The sequence below is a fragment of the Chionomys nivalis genome, chromosome 12 (assembly GCF_950005125.1).
Source record: "Chionomys nivalis chromosome 12, mChiNiv1.1, whole genome shotgun sequence".
Classification (NCBI taxonomy): domain Eukaryota; kingdom Metazoa; phylum Chordata; class Mammalia; order Rodentia; family Cricetidae; genus Chionomys; species Chionomys nivalis.
This window is the reverse complement of record NC_080097.1, coordinates 5,024,438-5,037,448: the sequence shown is the minus strand read 5'-3', so window position 1 is coordinate 5,037,448 and position 13,011 is coordinate 5,024,438. Positions and strand designations below refer to the sequence as shown.

General features: G+C 39.3%; 1 protein-coding gene across 3 annotated transcripts in view; it reads right to left on the bottom strand.

The window, feature by feature from the left end:
* The window catches only part of Uggt2 (UDP-glucose glycoprotein glucosyltransferase 2), a 106,330-nt gene that overhangs the window by 25,704 nt on the left and 67,615 nt on the right, over window positions 1-13,011 (bottom strand). For all 3 annotated transcript variants that reach the window (XM_057786285.1, XM_057786287.1, XM_057786288.1), the window contains 3 exons: window positions 9,735-9,924; window positions 2,179-2,337; window positions 893-978 (listed from right to left, as the gene is read on the bottom strand). In XM_057786285.1, coding sequence (XP_057642268.1) covers window positions 893-978; window positions 2,179-2,337; window positions 9,735-9,924 — 435 coding nt within the window. The remainder of the gene's footprint in view (window positions 1-892; window positions 979-2,178; window positions 2,338-9,734; window positions 9,925-13,011) is intronic.

The following is a 13,011-nucleotide window of genomic DNA, read 5'->3' as shown; positions in this document are numbered from 1 at the left end:
GGAGACGGCCCTTCCGACTCTCAGTACATTTGCTCTTATTCATTTCCTCAGACTGTCATGTGTTAGGATCTCAGCATTGTGCACGGATAGTTGCTAAACCCTATGGGTGGCTAATTCCTGGAAAGTCATTTTCTGTCATCTTGCACAGAACTAGATCTAATACTTTTTTAGGATTTTAATTTCCATTTTGATAATCTGATATGTAACACTAAATAATCATTCACATCTAAAACTCTAAAAGTGGTTTGGGGAAGTCAATGAAATGAATCGTAATGATATTCTGCTATACTCATAGATCATTGCCTAGCCCGATTGTTATCAGAGAGGCCTCACCCAGAAACTGATGGAAACAGATGCACAGAACCACAGAAACACTAGGCAAACCTTAGTGAATCCTGTGGAAGAGGGGGAGGAAGTATTATGGGAGTCAGAGGGGCCAAAGAAAACACAAGAAAACACACAGGACCAACTAACTTGGGCTCATAGCATCTAACAGAGACTGAACCCTCAACCAGAGAGACCTAGCATGGGACTTAGGTCCTCTGCACGTTACACTTATGTAGCAACTTGGGCTTTTTGTGGCGTTCCTAACAGCGGGAGCAGGGGCTGTCTCTGGCTGTTACTTGCTTTTAGAACCCTTTCCTCCTACTGGGTTGCTACATCAAGCCTTAACAGGAGAGGAGGTGCCTGGTTTCACGGCAACTTCATCTGCCATGGCTGCTGATATTCACGGGGGTGGGGGGGGCGCCCTTTTCTAAAGATAAAGGAGGAGTGAAGGGGGGGTGCAGCTTAGGAAGGACTGGGAGGAGAAAAAGGAGGGAGGGGAAAATGTGATCTGGATGGGAAAAATTGATCAATTAATTAATTTTAAAAATTTGTTTGGATAACTCACACAACTATTTCATAAGTATCTTCATATTTTCCTTCTCGCAATTTCAGTATCCATGCACCTGGGTTTGCTTTTAACTGAAAATACCCCTTGGAAGATAAAAAGGGAAACTATTCAATTACGTGAATAAGAATATGAAGTTATTCATTAAAGATTATATATAAAGTAGCCAAAAAGGCATTTAGTGTGAACGAGAGAATACTCTACAAATGAACTCAAAGAAAGGAGATTTTACATAAAAGCAGATACTCAGAGAGATACAGCAGACACTCAGAGACATACACACATCTGCGCTCTGTGTACCTTCATGTACACGGCAGACACTCAGAGACATACACACGTCTGCTCTCTGTGTACCTTCATGTACACGGCAGACACTCAGGAACACACACACACGTCTGCTCTCTGTGCATCTCCGTGTACACGGCAGACACTCAGAGACATACACACGTCTGCTCTCTGTGTACCCCTGTGTACACGCAGACACTCAGAGACATACACACGTCTGCTCTCTGTGTACCCGTGTACATGCAGACACTCAGAGACATACACACGTCTGCTCTCTGTGCATCTCCGTGTACACGGCAGACACTCAGAGACATACACACGTCTGCTCTCTGTGTACCTCTGTGTACACGGCAGACACTCAGACACATACACACATCTGTGCTCTGTGTACCTTCATGTACACGGCAGACACTAAGAGACATACACACGTCTGCTCTCTATGCATCTCCGTGTACTCAGCAGACACTCAGAGACACATACACATAAATAAAATAAATTTTAAAAAGATTCAATTTTGTTTTCTATTAGCTGTTCAATGATGGAGGAGGGTCTATGTGTTATTTTCATCGGTTAATAAAGAGACTGCCTTGGCCCTGATAGGACTGAAAATTAGGTAGGCGGAGTAGACAGAACAGAATGCTGGGAGAAAGAAGCAGATTCAAGCAGTCGCCATAGCTCTCCTCTCTAAGATGGATGCAGGTTAAGATCCTTTCTGGTAAGCCACCACCTCGTGGTGCTACACAGATTATTAGAAATGGGTTAATCAAGATGTGAGAACTAGCCAATAAGAGGCTAGAACTAATGGGCCAAGCAGTGTTTAAAAGAATACAGTTTCCATGTAATTATTTCTGGGGTAAAGCCATGGTGGGACGCAGCCCCCCACTCCTATTTCTACAGTTTAACAATGTAAGATTTGCTATTATTTTATCTTCACTATCAGGAAAACTTAAGAGATTTCACTAAAATGTTAAATAGCATGAATTACTCTTCAGAATACTTACAAGATTGGCCATCACTATTGTGTCAACTACAGCAGGGTTGCTTTTTGTGCCCAGTATAAACTGCAGACCCTGAGGGGGCTGCTCTGTTGTCATATCAAAGCAATGTCCTTCAAGTAGCAGATACTCTAGTTCATACTCTGCTGAAACTGTTCTCTCAGTCTGCGGAGGAGCACAATATTGGTTGAATATAAAGAATCATAAGAATACAAATTTCATAATGAATAAAAGTAATGATTCTAAAACAGAACAACACACTTTGCTTTATGACTTCAAGTCTTTCTTTAGCACATGAGCAAACTGATAATTCACCAATTTCTTCAAGATAAGAGTGTGATTAACTTTTTCTTTCCAATTCAGTTATTTCCTAATTTCATGATATATTCACAAATAACACCAAGTAGGAAGGAAGTGTGCCTGGAGAGGCAGTCCATAACTAGCAATACAGAGGCCTCTTCAACATTTAGATGAGGTAATTATAAAAAATGTGTTTCAATCTGTTATCTTCTTCTATAACATTCATTTCAAACTGGGCAAGAAAGTCATGTTATCATCTACTGGCTTTCTTGAAATAAAAAAAAATTATGTTCATTATTTAATTACAAGTAAGTACAATTTATTTACATTAACATTAGTCTTCCCATAGGAGAGCAAAGGAGAAAGAAGAGAAAGCACATAGAGTTAAAACAGTCTAATAAACATCAACAATTTGAATTTTAATGGGTTTATTCAAACAAATATGTATAGCTTATGTTTGTATTAAAGTTTTCTCAGAATCAATGACTCTGTAACCTTTTTGAGATATGGTCTTACTGAATAGCGTATGCCACTCTACTGGCTTTAAACCATTATCTTCTGTCCTGACTCCCAGGTAGCTGGGACAATCAGGTATATAACAGTGTGTCTGCCATTCATACATGTAGTTTTAACTATTTATAAATTTCCTTCTATTGTAAATATTATATTTTAGAGATAGACCCTTTCTTCTCCCTCACATGTACAGCATAAACCAAAGTACAAATGTAAGTCAAATGGTATGTGATTTTTACAGTTTGGAAATTGTGCTAAGCAAAATACAGTAATGTTCATCTTTGAAATATTTCATATAGGAGGGTTTCAGTACTATTATAATATGTTTTTAAATATTTTCAGTAATATTTGGGAACATTCCACCTTGCATAGTTATTTTCTTTGGTGTAACTATCTCAGAAGTGATTAGAATGGTGTGCATAGCATTTCTTTAGGTCCTGATATATAACTTCAGTGCTTGTTTGAAGGTAAACTCCTTGTAGATAGTATTTGCTAAATTCACTTTAAGATTCTGAATTATTGATATTCTAGTGATAGACTTCATATACTATGTATCTATAAACCCTTATAGCAACTTGTTGAAATGGAAGAGCTTCAGAAGAAGGGACTCAGCTAAAAGAATGCTTTGTTTTGTTCTTATGAGCACACAGTTACATGACAGCAGGTATTAAGAAGGAAGTGTCTACGCACAGGCACTTCAGTCACTTTGGAACCTCTTACTACGTAGCCCAGGCTGGCTGGGAGCTTAAACTGGCCCTCTTTCCATGTTCAACTCACTTTCGTGTTTCTACTCTTCACCTAAATTTACTTTCTACTCCTGTAAATGGCTCTACAAATTACTCTAAAAATTCTAGAATAGTTACACATACTTTAAATACTAACATTACACAATAGGAAGCAGAGTTTCTAGAGGGCCATCTTATTCCCTGCATCTGTGAAGACACAAGGACCTGGTTGTATAACTGTAGAGTTACAGCTGCTGCCCATCTATACAGTGTTGACAAGATGCTGAGACTTGCTGTTCACTGCCAAGTGTCGAGTTAACATGAACTGAGGGACTAGGTGACCTGCACTCAGGGTCTAGTTAGCCTGCACTCAGGGTCTAGTTGACCTGCACTCAGGATCTAGTTAACCTGCACTCAGGGTCTAAGGATGACAAGACTGTTACCAGCAGGTAGGACGTCTATTTCTCAGCTATTAATTGTCCCACTGAAAACCTTTCACATCTTTGAGCTCTTTAAAGTTTTCTTAATAACACACATGGGTTCTTCTGTTTCTGAGACTCCAATAGACCCTGTGAAGTGATCTCACTGATCATAAAGACAACAAGGACTTTTCCAATTTTTTTTCCCGAACCTTTCTCTTTATACACTTTATTATTTTGTATCTTATTCTTTACTTGTGCTTGGGCTGATTTCAGATGATAGATGTAGCACAATTTTAGGCTTCTTCCTTTTGGTGAGCCGTACAGGCTTTGGTGGGCGGTACAGGCTTTGGTGGGCCGTACAGGCTGAGGACACCAGAGAGTCAGTTAGAAGGAAATCCCACAACTCTACATGACTGGATCAACAGAAATTTCAGTAGAAGGGAAAGTCTTTAGGCGAAAGGTGCACATGAGGACAATGCAAGCCCAATTCCCACAGAACTTGTGCCTTCTTACTCCAGGTATGTGGCCATATTTTCTTTGATGAAGATGATGAATACAGAGGTCAGGAGCAGTTGTAATGGAAGACAATGCGGACATTTGCCCTCAGTTCCTGAGTATCAGTTTTAGGCAATCTCTTTTAATGTGCTCTGTATTTGTTACTTTCTTCCTGAAAGTTTCTCATTTCAACAATTTGAAAACTTCAATGTATTTTTAACACATTATCCCATCAGTTGGAACCCATAGCTTGATGTAAAGATAGTCTCAGAAAGTTTGTACCAGACTTGCATATCAGACAACTTGAAGAGCAACAAGAGATGGGGAAAGAAAAGAAGTGAGGGAAGAAAGAAAGGAAAGGGTCCAAGAGACAAAAGCTGCATAGAAGCTGTATCAGCAGAGAGAAGGGCAGAGGCCAAGAGGAGAAGACAGGTCCACACACAACGTTAACACTGGAGTCCTCACTGAACATGCCTGCGTCCAACTGGACACAATGGGGTGTGCGACACGCACTCTTTCTTTGGCACTCATCAGAAGAATGGGGCTAAGGCGATTTCAGAAAGACCCCTGCACCAATCAACAGTTTGTGTCTTGCAAGGTGGGGGCTTTACTGGCAAGGATAAGCACACCGTTACAGTGAAGGGTGGAAAAAGAATTTTCAAGCGAATAGAGTGTTCAGAAATGAACACACACACACACACACAATGGACTTCAAGTGGAAATTGTTCCCTAGAGTTTAAAGAAGGTCTCTTCATGCTGATGAAGGGAACAGAATCACAAGAACATGGTAATATTAAAACGCATGAACTGAGCATTGGAATGCCCAACTTAATGAAACAAAGAGTCAGTCCTGGCACAGACAGACCTCTACACAGTAACCATGATTTTAACATCACACTCCTACCAACTGACCGGACTCCCAGACAAAAGATGGACAAGCATCAGTACCAAACAATATGACAGCAAATGGACATCCTGTAGATGTCTATAAACTCCATAAAGATAATCACTCTTTTCAGAATCCCATAAAACATTCTCTGGAGAAGATCATATTCAGGACATGAAGCAACTCTTAACAAATACAAATAAATTGAAATAATTTCCTATGTTTAGTCTGATAACAATGCAATAAACAGAAATCAACAAGACAAGAAACTACAGAAAGGGCACAAACCTATGGGGACTGAACGATGGTGGTGGTCATCAAAGATACCAGGAATCAAAAATCCTTAGAACTCAATGAAAAAGAGCCTAGAGAATCCAGTGAGAGCAATTTCATAACAATACATGCCTGTATTAAGAATCTCAAGTAAATTAATGAGGAATATTATGTCTTAGGAAAACAAGAATAAGACAACCCATAATCAGCAGATAAGAAGACAGAATAAAGATTAAGTCAGAAATTAGTGAATTTGAAATGAACAGTACAAAGAACAAATGAGACAGAGTTGGCTTTTGAACAAGAAATGAATGAGATTCACAAACTATTCGTGAAACCAACCCAGAGAGAGAAGACAATTAGAAATAAAAAGGAGGCTTACAACAGACACCAACAAAATCCAGAGTATTGCTTGAGCATACATGAAAGACCAAAATTTCAATAAATTAGAAAATCCAGAAGCAGATAAATTTATAGACATATATGATCTGCTAAAATCAAGTTAGTACAAGTAACTCACATAGCTGTACAGTAAGCAATGAGCTTTAAAGTCTCCCAAAAACTGGAGAAGGACACAATAAAAGAAAATCCCAGGTCAATCCCTGATGAACATAAAGCCAGAACTCTTAACACAGTACTCGCAAGCTGAATTCAGCGACGAATAGAACAGATCATTCACAATCACATGATCTGAAATTAATAGACGCAGAAACCAGCTTTGATAAAGCCCGTCATTACTGCATAATGAAAGACCCGAAGAAACCTGAGATAGGAGGAACATAGCTCAACGTGATGAATTCTATAAAACAAGTCTGTAGTCCACATTGTTCTAGCTGGGAAAGCTCAAACATAGCCACTAAAATTAGGAACAAAACAGGGGTCTCCTTTCCACTTCTAACTCAATTCAATACTTCTTACTGAAGTCTTAGCTAGAGCAATAAGAGAAAGAAGCAAAAGGTATACAAATAGGGAAAAAGAAGTCAAATTGTCCTTATTTGTGGATAATACGATCCTCTACATAAAATACCTTACAGATGCCAGAAAGCCCTTAGACCTCACAAATGCTTTCAGAAAAACAGAGGAATATATAAATCCACACAAAGTTCAGTCGCTCTCATATGTACTAATAGTTACCCCAGTAGGGAAGGGTTCAGGGACAGGGTCCCAATTACAATGACTTTAAAAGTGACCAGAAATAAACATAACTGAGTAAGTAATTTTTACAAATACATACTTAAAATCTAAAAAGTATTTATTTAATTTCTGTTTTTGTCCAGGTGTGAGTGGGGACCCATGGAGAATGCATGTGGGAGAGGGGAGAACTGACTCCCGGAAGTTGTCCTGTGACCTCCATGCATGCACGGTGCTGTATGTGCCCATGTATACAATATACACAAGTAACACTAAAACACACACGGACATCCATCTCATTAGTATGCAAACGTCTTCATCTTTAGTAAATGGTAAAATTATGTATGTATCAAAAAATTGAAAAAGAAGGCTTTGAGTTGCATAGGTGGGAAGGATCTGGGAGGAGAAGTGATCAGAATATATTGTATAAAAATGTATCTTCAGGCCGGGCGGTGGTGGCGCACGCCTTTAATCCCAGCACTTGGGAGGCAGAGGCAGGCGGATCTCTGTGAGTTCGAGACCAGCCTGGTCTACAAGAGCTAGTTCCAGGACAGGCTCCAAAACCACAGAGAAACCCTGTCTTGAAAAACCAAAAAAAAAAAAAAAAAATGTATCTTCAGTCTAAAAAAATTGTTCAATTAAAAATAAATCTGGATAAAAAAGGTAATATTAAACCAAAGGCATGTGAAAATAAACCAGATGCTTTTATGAAAATAAAGTTTATGACATAAAATTTATGATTTATTATTAGTTAATGCTGGATTTGTACACCTATTTTTCAGTACATGGTCCCATGTTCATGTAAAAATTCCTCAGGTGTACTGGGTCATGGGTGGGAAAGTTTAAGGAGCTCAGCAAAGAGGACCCAGGATTAAACCAACAGAGCTTCGGCCACCTGCTTTTGGACAAAGCTACCAGGATGTCTGCAGAAAAGACAGCAGCCTCTTCGACCGACAAATATTAATGAGAAAATTAGGTCCCTCATGCAGAAATTAGAGGATCAGGTCCTTTCAGTAAGAGTCAGCTCTCTGAGACTGACAAACATGGCGAGCAGGTGCCAGCTAGGCAGGCCCTGGGGCTAATGACCCCGTGACTCAGGAGCTGATCTCCACATCTGACAAATGGTATTGAATGGAATTTGAAAAGCTGCACAGCAAAGGAAACAATCTGGGAAAAAGACAAAATCTTTACTAAGGTCTAGAATAAAGAATTGGGGAAAACCCTAAGTATGAAGAAACCAAACAATTGCATCAGGGCGGATGAAATGACGCGGTACCAAGAGGACACTCGGCCAATAAACACGAGCATGCTCAGAATCCCAGCCATTGCAAACAGAGACAGCGGAAGGCCTGTCTTACCCTAGCCAAAATGCTTTTCATCTAGAACAAACAAACAATCAAAACTAACAAAGGCTGGTGAGAAAGCCAGAGTAGTGTATTTAGGCACCACTCTGGAAATCTCTAGGCAGATCCCTCAAACATTAAAAACAGAGCTCACATGCCTAGCTTCTGAGTCTGCTCCTCACGGACCGAAAGCAGCGTCACAGACACCGTTGCTTAGTTGTACTTGCTGCGGCAGTACTCATATGTAACTTGACACTGTGCCACGTTATGGAGCCAATCTATGTATCCATCCGCGGATGAGTGAACATAGATATGATGGCGTGCACACTAGGGAGTTCTACCCAGTGTGCACGAGAGTGGCATTATGTCATCTGAAGAGAAACGGATGGTACTGGGGATCACCATGTTAAGCAAAATAGACTCATAAAGACAAATATGTTTTCTCTTATTTGTGCTTTCTAAATTTTCTACAGGCACATAAATTATTATACATATTATACACATGACTTGAAGCAGAAGGACTGAGGGAAGGGGGGACTAGAGAGTAAGGGGAGAAAGTGGTTTTTTGGGGAGGCATTTATGGCTACAGCACATAATAGCCTTGAATGAAAATGTCCTAATGAGCCGGGCGGTGATGGCGTACGCCTTTAATCCCAGCACTTGGGAGGCAGAGACAGGCGGATCTTTGTGAGTTCGAGGCCAGCCTGGTCTACAAGAGCTAGTTCCAGGACAGGCTCCGTAGCTACAGAGAAATCCTGTCTCGAAAAACCAAAAAAAAAAAAAAAAAAAAAAAAAAAAAAAAAAAAAAAAAAAAAAAAAAAAAGAAAATGTCCTAATGACACTTTCCACTATGTAGAGTGAATACAGGTCAATAAAAATGTAAAATTCTCTGCTCAACCCCACCCCCCATGGCCAGTGACCAAGGTGAGCAGGAGAGGTCGCACTATTCGCTAGCCGAAGTCACAGTGGAGGTGATGGGGAGCAGGTGTGCTTAGCCTATAGTCCAACAAATTCTGTTTCCTGGTTTCTATTTCAATTTGATTAAAGCTGATTTTGCTAGCTATGAGCCAGGCAATGTGTTCTGACTGAAGTTCTCGAAATTAAACTTGCTAAGCAAAGTATCTCAACATGTCATCTCCAAACTTTCCAAATGCTTATCAGTCGCTCTGAGATAGTGGCACATGGCCATGAAAATGGTGAGGGCATTTATGAATCTGGAAACAGTGAGAAGTTGATGTCAGAAGTGAGGTACACATAAAAATCAAAGAAAAAGACCACACTGAGACCTAGAGGTAAACAACAATTTTGGTATTCGTGTGATGCTCACTGATGATGGCATCAATAGACACGAAGTATCCCATTCCTTCATCTTTACTTACTTCCCACAATAACTTACGTCTTCTAAGTTAATATCATCAATAGACATGGATTATCCCATTCCTTCATCTTTACATGACTTCCCACAATAACTTACGTCTTCTAAGTTAATATTATCAAGGTCACAGTTGCTGTGTACTGTTTCAACCAACCATCCTTCTGGGGTGATCATGTTGAGAGTTAGAAGGTGTGATTCTGGGATGTCCAGGAATTTTGCCACTGGTCCATGAGAAGGACCATTGTTAGCCTCTGATATCAGCTCTGGTTCCAGAACAAATCGGTAAAAGCTGTTAATGAAACATAAAAATGTCATGACTAAAATTAAAAGGATTACCTATTCCTCATTTATTTTAAAACTACAAATGACTCAATAAATATGACTATAAGATCTTAAATCCAAAAGTTAAATACACACTGTATGCCACAGGAGTTAAGAGACTACTTTATATTATCATGTATTTATATCATATTATATATTTTTACTCTTTAATGAAAACAATTAGAATTTCCTGAAAATCTATCTGAGTTAGAGCATATAATCTATCTGCACTCATTTCTATATGCCTTCACACTTACACACAGTCTGCTTTCTAGGTATTTTATTAGCTCCTCCCACTACAAAGAGAACTAAGTAAGACCCAAAATAATAAAAAACAAACTAAAATTCAAGTGGAAATTCTGATACCAATTTTAAAAGTTCAACTAGAACCAAATAAGCGGATGGAGTTAAGTGCTCCTGTGTAATAGATCATTAGAGTAACTGCAGATTTACTGTACTCAGCTTCATTCTCCAGTATAATCATACTAAAAATTAGCCATTTCTTAAGAGTAGTGTGGGTCAATATCGAGAACATAGAAACGATTTTCTGTTCTCTAACGTATTTTATGATCATGCTCAGCTCACACTCATATTGTGAGTTCTATAGTTTCATTACACAATGATTTTGATTTTTCTTAAGAAAGATGAACTTTAATAAATAAAGATGGTGTGAGTTCTGCTGCAGCTTTCCAGGTTCAGGGGATGAAATGGGGAGCATGGACATAGGCAAGGAAGCTCATCCGGTTGTTTGGTGCTGTGGGAATGAGGACTCCAGCCCTCTCTAGTTGTGGCTGAAAAGTACTCCGCTAACTGCCACCTGGGCATTTCTACTCACACTTCATCTGAGACACTGACAAGGGCGAGAGAGAGAGAGAGAGAGACAGAGAGAGAGACAGAGAGAGAGAGAGACAGAGAGAGAGACAGAGACACAGAGACAGGGACAGAGAACGCCAGCAAGGCATAAACATGCCTGTTTGATCTAGACTGCAGACTGCAGAAGTTATTCAACTAGTTTGGCTGTATTTTGAACAATGTTCAACCCTTACTCCAGGAGAATTTACACACATGGTGATGGCTCATTAGGAGATGTATAAAAGGAGCCACGTTAAACCAAAGAAAAGAAGGTACAAGGAGAAACGAGAGAGCAGTCATGAAGTAAACACAAAACAAGCACCCAGTACGACAAACACAGTATAAATGCTAAGGAAGATGTTTTTAGGGATGCTGGAAATAGAACTTTCTCTAGAACTGAGTGAAAATAATTTCATTGGCAGAGAAAATGAAAGGCAGCTGCAGTGAAGGAGAACTACAAAGAACATCTTGTCATCCGATGAAGTTTACAGGAAAAAGAAGGAAGAAAAAATATCAGTGCTCTAGAACGGTGGTTCTCAGCGTGGGTTGTGACCCCTTTTCCCATAGTTCACCAAAGCATCAGAAAACATAGATATTTACATTATGTTTTGTACCAGTAGCAAAATTACAGTTATCAACTAGCAACAAAAGTAATTTTATGGTTAAGGGTCCCCACAACATGAGGAACTAATTAAGGTTATGTTGAACCAGTGGATTAGAAGTGGTGCTTACTTTATATGCTGAACAGTAGCTAGCACTTCAGTTACTGTTCCTACTACAGACACCATGTTCCATCCCTCTAATATTCACGTTACCACTCTTTATTTTTAAATATTTTTACTTACACACACACACACATACACACACACACACACACACACACACACGGGTTCAGTGCCTACAGAGACCAGAAGAGAACATTAGAACACCAGATTCCCTGGAGCTAGATTAATAGGCAGTTGTAAGTTGCTGGGAACTGAACTTGGATTTTCTGGAGAGTAGATGTATCTCAGCCCTCAGTAATTTTTTCTTCTTTTAAATGCATTCCATCTTTACAGAGATATTCTGAAAGGATTGTCCATTCTTGTGAATAAAATTTTGTACCCACCAGGCGGTGGTGGCGCACACCTTTAATCCCAGCACTTGGGAGGCAGAAGCAGGTGGATCTCTGTGAGTTCGAGACCAGCCTGGTCTACAATAGCTAGTTCCAGGACAGGCTCCAAAACCACAGAGAAACCCTGTCTTGAAAAACTAAAACAACAACAAAATTCTGTACCCATGGTACAGACCTTCCAATTAATAGCTAACATATTTAATTATTCTTAAATCAGATTTAGATAAGGTATGTGATAAATTTAAAGTACAAAAAACAAAAAAAAAATGAACAACCTAAAAGCAAATGAGCTAAAACAAACTGCCAAGGAGTCAATGGATAAACTCTAAATTCCCATTTAAATTTTCTATATTTTCCATTTCATTGTCTCTCAAGCATGAAAAATTCCTTGTTTAAAGTGACAGTTCAAGGTAATAGTGTACAATATACAGAAACACCATACTTGGAAACAAAAAGATGAACCAAATTCCAGCTTTCCTGCCAGGTGTACATGCATGCTTAGTAACTACGGCTGAGACGAACATGCCATCAAGCCTCAGCTATTCTAGCTCAATCGGGCAAACCTTCTTTCTGCCCCCAGAACACCAAAGGATATTGAATATTCTAAAAATATGAATGATTACAACAATGATTCTGATCCAAAAAAGAGAAAGGGCATGTTTCTTTTAAGTTAGGTTTTATTTAAGGTCACAGTGCAAGAACTATTTTACACAATGATATGTAGTTGCAGACTGCTCCTTCATTTCTCAGCCACCCAGACCCAAATAATAACACAAAAGCTACATTAACCACAATACTGTTTGGGCAATAGCTTATGCATATTTCTAGCTAAGTCTTACATCTGAAATGAACTCATTTCTATTAATCTGTGTATTGCCACATGGCTGTGGCTTACCGGTAAGGTTCTGTCTGGTATCTGTCTCCTTCAGCAGCTACATGGCATCTCTTTGACTCTGCCTACTTTCTATATCTCTGTTCAGATTTCCCACCTGGCTTTACTCTATTAAGCCATAGGCTGAAACAGCTTCTTTAATACCCAATGGTAACCGCATACAGAGGGAGTCCCACATCAATGATAAACACAAACAT